The 13,078-nt window shown below is 42.7% G+C and overlaps 1 protein-coding gene across 1 annotated transcript in view; it reads right to left on the bottom strand.

The window, feature by feature from the left end:
* T265_04134 (hypothetical protein) overlaps positions 1-12,027 on the bottom strand; it is a gene marked incomplete at both ends in the record, with an annotated part of 43,000 nt that extends 30,973 nt beyond the window's left edge. Inside the window, 2 exons of the mRNA XM_009168792.1 lie at positions 505-604; positions 11,996-12,027. Of these exons, the coding sequence (XP_009167056.1) occupies positions 505-604; positions 11,996-12,027 (132 nt within the window). The remainder of the gene's footprint in view (positions 1-504; positions 605-11,995) is intronic.
* Positions 12,028-13,078: the final 1,051 nt, after the last annotated feature.

Below are 13,078 nucleotides of genomic sequence, written 5' to 3'. Positions count from 1 at the left end.
CGTGTCAGCGTTCATGAGACGAGATGGCTTAGTGGTCAGAGCGCGAATTAACCGATTAGAAGATCGGTGGTTCGAATCCTGCTTGCGCATCTCGACGCCTCTTGTCAAGGCTTGAGCCACCTGGCAGTATCCAAGCCCTCCTGCTTCTTTCGGATGGGATGGCATCTGGGTATCAATTTACAGCTGAAAGATTTAGTGTTCAAAACTGTTGGCCAAATAAGATCAGTATTTTTATGTACGCTGGTTGTTTTAGTGCTCAAATGAGATGACACCATTTTTTTTCCACAGACAAGTTTCAGGATGGAACTTGCCACAGGAAGACAAATATCATACCATAGGTCACAATGCTGAACCCAAACACCTTGTTCACTATGAAAAGACACTCAGATTTTCCTTAAAAGCCATCTAGTTTTGTTTGACAATGATTTGACCAATGGACGTTTTGAGTTCGGGCCTGATGAGCGATCTGTTCACGGCTCAGTGGAACAATAAAAAATGTCTTACCCGGATTACTGCGGTCTCTACACAAGGATGGTCAGACGGTTTACTCGGATTCCCCATCAAGTCTTTCCACAAGTGGTTAATTGTATTTATTTCGGCTGTTCTGTAATCAAAGAGAATGTTGGTAGCACGGGTAGTGTAGATGGTCGTTGGTTTGTCCACTGAGCTGGGCAATTCGATTTGACTTTTGACATTTCATCATCCATCAATCATCAGTGCGTTACTGGGGAGCGTAGTGTATCGTGCGTTGAGGAGCGTTCACTTCAGTCAACGACGGTCATCCTTGTCAGAGAAACAATAACGGAACTGCTCCGGTATAATCCAAACACAATAGGAGCTGCAAAGCTCGAAATTCTACACAAGCTGTTGAACATTTGCAGGGATACCTCGGCTTCGATAGACAACTGTGCTAACAGCTGGAATGGACTTCAGAGGATCTCCAATATTCGGATTTATCTTTGTGGTGGTGGTGAAAAGATCAGACCGTGCGGTACTAGCAATTGTCACTCCAAACGTATGGATCCGCTACCTAGAGTACACCTTTGTCATCACAAAAAACGAGGTTCACTACACGATGCGCATGAGCTGCTCAACACCACGTGTGGAGATTACAAGCTTAAAGTCGAACTGGTGAGGGGCAATTAACCACCATTCTTGGACGTCTTAGTGAACCGAAAAGTGGATGGGATTTTTGAAACCTGCGTACAGCTCAAAGAAACGTATACAAATCAAAAAATGGACTGCGACAGTAATAATCTAATAAGCCACAAGGAATGTTGCGCTTAAACCCTGTTTAACTGGACGACAACACACTGCGACACCACAGGGCTATAAAAGAAGGACAACACTGCCCACTCAAAGTACCCTACGACAAAAGATATCCAAGTTTACCAGAAGAAGCTTGAAGAAGAAGACATTCCAACAACAGCGACCGAGCGGGTATTTCCACCTCATATCAAGAATATATCTGAACTCACACTCAGATTATTGGCTAGAAAAGAGGTCTTTTTAGCCCACAGACCAAATCCTAATTTACGAAAACTGTTCTTAAGATCTTGTTATTCGGCTTTGATTACTTCTTCCTGTTTTTTTCTAAAAAGTACTAGTAAAATCCGGTCGCTTTCGGGCTTATCTGGGTGAAGTTAATATTCCGCCATTTTATCCAAACTGGTCAGTATTCAGTCATTCTACTCGTTACCGTAGTGTTTCCCCCATCACTGGTTCTACTAGACACAAAGTCACTTTTCCTATATGTTCTCAGGTGTAGTGTTCTGGCTACCCAATAAGTTAGTTTACCAGGAGTGTGTGGCAAAGAGATAAAAATAGTTACGTTAGGTTGGGTATACAAAAATGAAGAGATCAGATGGAATAGACTCACTAACAATTGTCCCCTTTAAAATAGTTCGTCGTTGGCCCAGGTCAGCGAATAAACAATAATCCAATTATGTTGGTCCAGAGGTCTTCTTCTAAACAGTTCCCACATATAATAGATTTCGAGGATGTCTGAAATGTTTTGGTACCAGAGTTAGTACATGAGACTGCTGCAAGCGCGAGTGAAATCAGAAGAGAGAGTCGAAGCACGTGACCACGCTTGTATTATGTGAAATTGGACAAGTGCGCGTTTTTGCAGTTTTTTGTATTTAAACAAAAAAAACGATTACGCAATTGATGAAATACTTAGTGTTATAATGGAAGTAAAATAAAGGTACAAAACGCCACACAGGCAACAGTAGCTTCACACTTCCGTTCGAGACCAGCACCCTTCATGTAACAGCAGACTAGAGATGCGCAAAGTACTACACATAATTATCTCGTTTGTCATTTGACTGACCGCCTTTTCTTCACAACTGATGGGCGACTGGGGTTCGTGAAATCGTAGATACGACCTCAGTAGACCAAAGGACATAAAAGCTTCTAATGTTTATAGGACAGGTTTAGGTTAACTGATAACAAAAAACAACACACGATGTTTAGTTTTGAAAAACAAATTAAACATCACTATACTTGATACTCCTGATTCTACGGAACCGGAATCAACATTCAACATATCACAGTTAGCTCAATTTTACAGTGCTCTGTGTTGGTTTTATGTGTTCCAACCAACTAGATGCTGGCTTTGGTTTTCTTTCTTCCCATTTGCTGTGATGACGTTCATTGAATCACGGAGTGCTCTTATGTGACGCTCTTATTCTGGGTTGCCTGTCACGTGCACCAGTTAGTCGTGCTGTGTGAAATTCAAACTACGCTAGAGGTCTGTTTTCTTGGAGAGACACCAGTCACAAAGTTTTCGAAAATAGTTCAGCAACCCACAGCTGGTTTTGCTCATTTCGCAGGTTATTAGGATGGTGCAGTACCCGATTTTCCAGCAACTTCATGTTCTGCTCGAACCCTAATTGTATGAAATTCGCCAAGCGAGCTCGTTCGCCCACGAGAGACGCCAGTGAATCGTACCTGGATCTCTCTTTTATGACCTTTCTCAAATGAATATGTTAGGCAAACGCCGCCTCATATTTCTATCGCTAAGGTATTTGAGATATCGCGTTATATTTTCTTGAAGACACACTATTCGCAACGGTAACGTGAAGTCCTTGGATTCCGGAAACACCTCGCATACGACTAGACAAAAGATTACTTCGGGTATTCGGTTTACAGCAGACTAGTGCGTGTAGTCAGCTTACCACCGGGCTAAATAATAACAATGATGTCCGTAGGTTGTGCGAGGGGTATGAAAGAGATCACGAAAAGTCTGGGTACGGTCGCTGCGACCCGTTTTTCCAGGTAGGGTTCGCGCAATCCATCTGTGGCGGGTTGGAATCGCTGCACGACATGACTGCTAATGGAAGCCAACGGCGTTGTTTCCACTTTTTACCTACACTGTCTAAACAACTGTCCAGAGGCGTGGGCCCTTCGGAGTGATTGCGACACGATAGATGTGAACCCCTCTCCTGTCCACTTTTATTCTTTTCTTCACAAACAAGTTTTCAAACAGATCATGTTGATATAGCAACACAGCATCAGTGTTGAACTCTCATGTTGTGTTGCCAATGGTGACGACAATGTCAATAAGCAAAGGTTGTATATTAAACGTTCTTCAAATTCCGGAGTTGTCTCAGGTGTAGTGTTCTGGCTACCCAATAAGTTAGTTTACCAGGAGTGTGTGGCAAAGAGATAAAAATAGTTACGTTAGGTTGGGTATACAAAAATGAAGAGATCAGATGGAATAGACTCACTAACAATTGTCCCCTTTAAAATAGTTCGTCGTTGGCCCAGGTCAGCGAATAAACAATAATCCAATTATGTTGGTCCAGAGGTCTTCTTCTAAACAGTTCCCACATATAATAGATTTCGAGGATGTCTGAAATGTTTTGGTACCAGAGTTAGTACATGAGACTGCTGCAAGCGCGAGTGAAATCAGAAGAGAGAGTCGAAGCACGTGACCACGCTTGTATTATGTGAAATTGGACAAGTGCGCGTTTTTGCAGTTTTTTGTATTTAAACAAAAAAGACGATTACGCAATTGATGAAATACTTAGTGTTATAATGGAAGTAAAATAAAGGTACAAAACGCCACACAGGCAACAGTAGCTTCACACTTCCGTTCGAGACCAGCACCCTTCATGTAACAGCAGACTAGAGATGCGCAAAGTACTACACATAATTATCTCGTTTGTCATTTGACTGACCGCCTTTTCTTCACAACTGATGGGCGACTGGGGTTCGTGAAATCGTAGATACGACCTCAGTAGACCAAAGGACATAAAAGCTTCTAATGTTTATAGGACAGGTTTAGGTTAACTGATAACAAAAAACAACACACGATGTTTAGTTTTGAAAAACAAATTAAACATCACTATACTTGATACTCCTGATTCTACGGAACCGGAATCAACATTCAACATATCACAGTTAGCTCAATTTTACAGTGCTCTGTGTTGGTTTTATGTGTTCCAACCAACTAGATGCTGGCTTTGGTTTTCTTTCTTCCCATTTGCTGTGATGACGTTCATTGAATCACGGAGTGCTCTTATGTGACGCTCTTATTCTGGGTTGCCTGTCACGTGCACCAGTTAGTCGTGCTGTGTGAAATTCAAACTACGCTAGAGGTCTGTTTTCTTGGAGAGACACCAGTCACAAAGTTTTCGAAAATAGTTCAGCAACCCACAGCTGGTTTTGCTCATTTCGCAGGTTATTAGGATGGTGCAGTACCCGATTTTCCAGCAACTTCATGTTCTGCTCGAACCCTAATTGTATGAAATTCGCCAAGCGAGCTCGTTCGCCCACGAGAGACGCCAGTGAATCGTACCTGGATCTCTCTTTTATGACCTTTCTCAAATGAATATGTTAGGCAAACGCCGCCTCATATTTCTATCGCTAAGGTATTTGAGATATCGCGTTATATTTTCTTGAAGACACACTATTCGCAACGGTAACGTGAAGTCCTTGGATTCCGGAAACACCTCGCATACGACTAGACAAAAGATTACTTCGGGTATTCGGTTTACAGCAGACTAGTGCGTGTAGTCAGCTTACCACCGGGCTAAATAATAACAATGATGTCCGTAGGTTGTGCGAGGGGTATGAAAGAGATCACGAAAAGTCTGGGTACGGTCGCTGCGACCCGTTTTTCCAGGTAGGGTTCGCGCAATCCATCTGTGGCGGGTTGGAATCGCTGCACGACATGACTGCTAATGGATGCCAACGGCGTTGTTTCCACTTTTTACCTACACTGTCTAAACAACTGTCCAGAGGCGTGGGCCCTTCGGAGTGATTGCGACACGATAGATGTGAACCCCTCCCCTGTCCACTTTTATTCTTTTCTTCACAAACAAGTTTTCAAACAGATCATGTTGATATAGCAACACAGCATCAGTGTTGAACTCTCATGTTGTGTTGCCAATGGTGACGACAATGTCAATAAGCAAAGGTTGTATATTAAACGTTCTTCAAATTCCGGAGTTGGCCGAATAGGTGACTACTTTCAGACTGCAAAACACTGCCCGTAAATTTATTCACAACAGCTACAAGCCACACATCTGAACATCATTGTGAACCAATGCAATACGGTTTATGCCATTCTGACCTATTTTTATTGCCAACATTCCATTTGTTTTGGTCAGATGTTGCGGAAGATAAGGAGGAGGAATACCCAGTTTAAATCAAATTCGCACCCTCTTGCTTGCCAATGTCTTCACAATTTCGTTATTCTATTGATGTATTCTCTAACAAACGCAGCAATATGAAAGTATGATTTTTTTACGGAGAATTCCTTCATGATTTAAAATCTTGGGCAGACTGGGCGTTGCCGCAGCACGACCTGAATTACCTTTCTTTCAGATAAACCATTACATCATTTGCAAAAAAGGCTCAAAGGGAGCTGTACCATAATGACTCGACGACCAACTTTGTTCAAGGCCGCAAGGCTGAATCAACAGTTATTCGACGTTTTGTACCCTGTATCTGTGATATAGCCCCATCACGAGGGTGAAACGGTCTTCTAGTTGGTAGTCGAAGATGGTGAGGACGTTATATAACTTCATACGTAGTGCTCGGCGAATGCCACCTGGTATCAAGTGACCAATCTTGCCCACGCTTGAAGGCAGTGTGTAGCGGACTAGGACCTTATCAGCGTGTTCGGATAAATTAGCAAGCAAAGTAATCAATACAAAATCACAAAATCACAATAGGAAAGGAATGAGTAGTCAAATGAGGACTCACGAATGTGTAGATCCAATAGTCCAACACACTGATCCAAATGCCGTGACTGGCTGTGAAAGGAAGTATTCACTTGTCAAAATTTCCCACAGATGGTTCCACGTGAGTGATATATTCCACGGTAGGAAAATTATTCACGGCTAAGAAATGTCACAGGAGTTTATTGTGACGTTCAACAGTTGACACAAACACAGAGATTTAGTCCCGCTGGTTCAACAGTCAACAAACAGTTCAACTGGCGTAAATACAGTCGTTCAGCAAGAAGTCAGCAGGTCGCGCCGGAAAATTGTGTATTCGTAACATTAAAACAAACATCATGATACAATATGTACGACAGCTACAAGGTGTGGCTTAAGTTCAGGAAGGATGGTAAACGTGACAACGGATTACAGACAAGCTGCAAACTAAACTAGAAAGAACAAGGTCACTGGCGACAATAGAGTTGATAATACGTTTTCAGGTACCACAGTAAACGATGTGGAATAAAACAGACGTTCAAATACACACAAAATGTAACCCCATAAGGACTTTTTATACACAAAGGGCCCGATTAATAAACACTTCCAGGAGGAAATGAATCACAAAGAATGGACATGGTCATTCCTGTCATATCGCAGGATTCATAATAAAACATCAGTTCATCGGGATATAAAAATGCTGCGATTTTGAGATTTTAACAAATCCACCCAGTTTCATGAGCGCACACGTAGTGTCATCATGATCGTACGCAGCTTAGCCTGGGGCAGTGAACGGCACACCTTCAGCACAGATTACAGGTCACAGGTTGTGAACTGTGTCCGAGGCAAATGAATCGTAAAACAACCGGTAGTGTTCACGTGTGTAACTCATAAACAAAGATTACTTACAAGATGGCTCTAAAGGCAAAGAAAAATCCTCGCAGCCGATAAATTAGCCATCATATGGGCACTCAAACTATACAGCTATTTAAAGGGGGTTTATCTGAGCATCAGGTTCATCATTGAAGACCAATAGATTCCCTCACAATTGCCACTCGAAAGTTATCGTAGATACATACATCAGACAGACCTGATATGCAACTTTCGATGAATAATTCCACCTTAACCCAAAATGAAGCCCATTTATTCCAAATATACTGAATTACTAGCAGAAACCATCATATTCACAAGCGGTGAGAGTTCTTGAAGACCAAATTCATGTGACGTAATTGAAACAGTTTGTTCTTCAATCACTTACAGGGACTCTTTATAACAATGAATAGTAGCGTGAATCTAAATACAAGAGATACATTGGAGGTAAACTTTGTGGTTTGACCTGTATGTTTTCTGATAACATAACGCCGCAGAATTGTGTGCGGACAAATATTACCGTCGCACTCCTCCCTGAACTCCTGATGATGTGGCCTTTCCTGATGCGGTCGCCCATCATGCGGTATGTTCCTCGCATTCACAGGCTAAGCAACATTCGCTCCTCAAAGCTATATGCGATCCACCGGTTCCAAGACTTCTGAGGGTCAGCTTTCTCTCAGTGACTTCATTTCACATTGATTTGTAATTGATTCTCATATTAACCTAGAAGGTTTGGAAGTAAGGTCTACCCAGTAACAGTGCAACTTATGTTGAGTTATACGTCGGTGATCGTCTTCTATGTGTTGCATAATTTAAATAACCCAAACACTTACAGAAAGGAGCCTTTTTGGCCACTTGATTTAGATAGCCAATGCAAACGGCGGCTGTAAGAGACATCTGTAAGAACCGTGCAATTGGTAACCGTCAGAGGTCCCCGATGGTTGCGAACTTACCATTGAAATCACTGTATAATACGGCAACATCGCTAACGAAACAATCGCCCATCTGCATATACAGAGGCTTTGGATCTCTGTTCCATCGGGATTTTATCACCAGGGCTATCAATATATCGGTGTCCCAAGCAAAACATAACTAAAATACGCACTGATGACCGTAAAATTCTTGCGTTTAGAGTAACAGTTAGCCTTAGCCAGTGACTCCACCCAAACAACTGAATTGAGTTATCCTGGTAATAGGAGCAGCGGGTTCGCTTTTAAGTGGGTCATTGCCCCGGTGGACGATGGAATTTGGTGGGCTGCAAAAGTATGTGCGTAGATCAAGATGGTTTTTGATTTGAGCACATGCGCCAAAAATTGCAACATTTAAGCGCAAGTAGTTTTACTCCACACAAAAGGGTTCTGCAGCTGAGATCATTGTGCGGTTAATGGACACCAGTAATACAATACAATAATAACAATAACAATAATAATAATACAAAAATAATATATAGCAAAGCAAGTGACAAGTTCGACTGTGTGTCCTAATGTGTGTAGACAGAGACGAAATATGAATGGTTAAAAACCGCCCATGTTCAACAGACTGGGATGCAGTTTTACCTGAAACCAACAAATAAAATTTTCCCGTCGACCTGAGATTTTTAAAGTAGATGCTGAAGCACTCAACGGATGGACACTTTTTCATAATTTTGCCCTAGATGGAAATGTCGAAGAGTAAAATATCACTACCAAAGATTACATCAAAAATAATATATAGCAAGTAGACCGACAAGTTCGACTGTGTGTCCTAATGTGTGTAGACAGAGACGAAATATGAATGGTTAAAAACCGCCCATGTTCAACAGACTGGGATGCAGTTTTACCTGAAACCAACAAATAAAATTTTCCCGTCGACCTGAGATTTTTAAAGTAGATGCTGAAGCACTCAACGGATGGACACTTTTTCATAATTTTGCCCTAGATGGAAATGTCGAAGAGTAAAATATCACTACCAAAGATTACATAGAATGCGCGTTGTTAGAACAAAGTTTATAAGCGACCAAAATTTTGCGTTACACTGCGCCCTGTTGGTCCCGGAATGCGCATAGCAAGGTATGTAAGGATGCAAGTTTTTCGCTTTTTACAAAGTCTTGTCTAGGCAAGTTGAACGAAACTGCGGCTCTTCTGCGCCAGGAAATAGTACGTGAAAAGGTGCTGTCAGGCAAAAGTTGTACTGCGCTTGTCTACAGCATTCACTAGATCCAGTGACCGCCACATTGTGCCTGTGTTCTTGTCCAGCAAACAAATACAACTGAAATGATTGCTATTTTCCACCCCGACGACGGACGTTTAAAAACGATTTAGGACTATATAACATAGCCGTGGGGTTTGAAGAAATCCAATATGACCTGTTCTCCCACTATCTCATATGTGCTTATTTGCCGACAATATGCGAAACTAACCTGCTGAAGGTCGTTTGGCCTGCAAGAAAGCACCCTATACTGCAGCAATGAGTAGCAACCCTGGCTCATCTGCAGCCATTTTCCCTAGAAGACCTTTGTGTAAACTTTTCTCTGTCATAAAACAGATGGCAAACACAACCCAATTGTGGACGTCCATCTGGGAACCACAGAATGCACCCCACATCCAGGTGAAAAACTGAATGCGGCAAGGATCCCTTCGACCAATTTTTACGTTCTTCAATTAGAATGGGTGTTGGCCGACTCCTGGAATAGGAAATCTAAGGAAATCTTATGGTGTGACACAAACTAGCTTTACAGGGTCCAATTAAATTGGTTCATTTGTGCGCCCGCCCATGGTGCCAATAGGGAAGTTTCCGAATTTTCCACTTTGAAAAATTTTCTTAAAAAGCTTTATTCACAAAATACCCCTCACGGCAAAACGGCCGGAATTACTCAAAACTTTCGTCAATAAAACAACCTAAAAAGAAAACCTGGTGCTTTAAAACGAAATTCTGCAAAATCCGGTCAGCAAATATTCAAGCAGCTGCATTTTGAGACGTGAGAAAATAGAACAAATTTTGAGGGAAGGTAGCAACCAGTAGACAACAAGGCGTTTTGCCCTGCCTTTGTTGACAAGATGGATAGAGCTTGTTGTAGCTCCCATAGACGTAGGGCAAGAAAAAAATGGTGAAATGGGAATGCAGTTGATTCGGCTGTTGCAATATGTCTACTGATAAAAAGGGGAGACTGCGCTTACTTACCAACCAATATACTCCCTTCAAAGGGTGGGTCAAAGAATGTCGTGAAAACCGTCACCGTACATGAGGTTTTCATCCTAAAGTTGTTCAACAAAAATAATAACCGGAACCAATTTTTCCTGTACCAAGACTTCCCTCGAAAACGGACAAACATTGACCGGCTATCTTCCAGGTATTGCCCCCACTGTCCTGCGACAATATGGAACATCTCATTCCGTTTGAATAGATTAAATGCCCCCTTTGAATTTTTTAAAAATTTTTTTGTCAAAACCTGATGGTTTAAACCCAAAAGAACCCAAGCAAACGGTTTCAATGGACACTGATGTTATGCATCTAGAACTACTTTGGTGGCTTGAAAAGGAATTTTTCAAGACATTCCCCAAGCTGACCTGTAAAATACTGATAAGATGACAGTGGTACCGATAAAGAATTTGCAAGTGGTTCGCCTCAAACGGAAGGGAAGCTTTCGGGCGATCTTTCCAAACGCTTATTCCAGTTCAAGCGGCAGTAGTTGAGTTCACCATCACCGATGACTGGCTGACAATCGTTGAGCACAAAGCTCCTTTTTAACATCTTACCCTGCTTGCGGAGGGGACCATCTAGTTCGCAAACATGAATAAGCGAGAAAACATCGGATGACAGAGGCTAATCGGGTGTGGATTTTTCTTAGCCTTTGGAATTATGTCATGGTCCACACCAAACTTTAGGAGCTTCCTCCATCTAGTATTGGAATTTTTTGAGTTGAAGTAGGCGATGACGGGCCAACAATTCCCATGCTAATAGTTATTTTACTGGAGAGCAGAATCAGAAGGGTAAATTCGTAGAAAGGGTATAAAAGGCGCCGCATCCTAAAAATACATTGGATTTGGATAGTTTTATAAAAATAGATTTGGTTCACAGAACACAGTGTGCCGCTAATGCTTGCACGATTTAGTCACTGCGATATAAACACGGTGTGGATCAATGCTGGCGACGAACTTGTCCTGAAGTAGTGGTGGGAGAGGTTGTGACTGATTTACACCTGAACATTGGGATTATGGAGAGAGATGTGTTAGGAATAAAACCCGGACTAAAAGTAATAGCCGTTGAAATAATCAGATAATTTTCAGCAATCGAGCTCTCAGTTTAACCACGAAGAGTGAAGTGAGGATGGCGAACCCCAGCCGGTAGAAATAGAGAAGGGAGCTTGTGTCTTGGAAATGTAAATATTCATACAAAACGGGTGAACTCACTGTATTTAATGAGCAACAGGGGTCCTTGCTTAGAATCATTAAAGCTTATGCGGTGCTATTTTTTCTTAGTATCAGATGGACATTGCTTGGAGGATAATTGAATTTGTGGGCTGAAAGAACAGAAAATGCGCCGAGGTGACAAGTACCTTAAAGTTTAGACAAACTTTCGGCAGGTTGAGTAGGAACAATTACCGAGGACGGTTTTACCTACGCGAGTAACACGTCTATTTTGGAAAGTGTTGGGTTATAGTAAACTACCGGCAGATCACTAGAAGTGGTACGGCAATGATGTTATAGCCGCCGCCAAGTCGTACGTTGGCTTAGGAATATCGCGTTGTATGCATGATTTGGGTAAATAATTTTTAGTGCCAGGAATCCGGGCAGTCAAAACTAAATGTGGGACACAGGAGGGAAGAAGAATGCGGCAGCATTTCCCATTCACCTTCCTTGGTCTCTAGGTGCTGCCCAATCTTTCGGCTTTTGCGTTTAGTTGGGCCATTTGTTTGTGGGTGGTAGGATGCCGTTCATGGCTTCTTGGCGCCGAGTCGCCGAAAGCAACTCTCATACTTTTCACCAGCTGGGCATGGCTCCTGATCCATTGTAATTCTTTTGGGTAACTATGGTGGGCCACTATATGGTTCATGACCACTCCGCTAATCGTCTTGTTCCGTTGATTTGGTATGGATACCGCCTCGGGCCATCACAACCGGTGTTCTGTCGTTCTTACAACGTTTTGATTTTCACTGACTGTCATCGGAAAGGGTCCGGGATGTCTATGGACTATAACTCGTCTATTTCTGACACCTGGGTAGGTTCCATGAAAAGAATTGTCCTCATCGCATCCCCTGTCATTAGTTGACACCGCTTACAGATCACCACATAAATTACTTCATTTCTCATCCCGGGCTAGTGAACCCTCTGCCGAACTGAGTCACATGTTACGGAGAATCCTGCCTTTGCCATCTCATGGTAGTCCCCGATCAGCTCCCGTCTGAAGACTCGGACAGCACAACATCTGAAGTGGTGGCGTTCAAATATATCAGTCAGCTCAGTCTATCAAAGTGTTCCTGGAACGTCTATAGTTTACTGTCTCCCTACTCGTTCTCAATATCACTTCCATCTGACAAGGCAAAGGCAAACCTTCGTAGTTCGATTTTTTGCCGTTGTAGTGCACCAACCTTGCGGGGTCTATTTAGGCGAAGAGGTTATTAGTGCCAGTCGGGGTCTTCAGCACTCCATCTCCAGCCTCTGGTCCTGACAGTCCATCAGTCAGGTCGTTCTCCTTCCCTGGCTCGTGCCGGACCGCAATCTTGTTACCGCAACGCCCAACGTGCGAGCTTCACGCGAGGATTTCTTTTGGTCCTGACACACTCAAGAGACTTGTAATCGGTCTCCGAGTAAAATCTCCATCCCAGCAAGTACAGTCCACATATCCATTGCTTAGACGATCGACAGATATTCCTTCTCTATGATTGAGTACTTTTGTCCGGCGATAGTTAGGGCACGACTGGCAGTACGGACTGCTCTGTCATTCCTCTTTACGACCATACCGATAACCCAGTCTCCATCAACCGTTGCAACGGTAAACAGTTTTTCGACCCTGGTCGGGTTGAGGTCGTTACCGAAAACCGCGAGTGCTTTCCTTGTCCG

The sequence above is a fragment of the Opisthorchis viverrini genome (assembly GCF_000715545.1).
Source record: "Opisthorchis viverrini unplaced genomic scaffold opera_v5_65, whole genome shotgun sequence".
Taxonomy (NCBI): Eukaryota; Metazoa; Platyhelminthes; class Trematoda; order Opisthorchiida; family Opisthorchiidae; genus Opisthorchis; species Opisthorchis viverrini.
The sequence above is the reverse complement of the archived record's forward strand: the minus strand, read 5'-3'. Positions and strand labels throughout refer to the sequence as shown.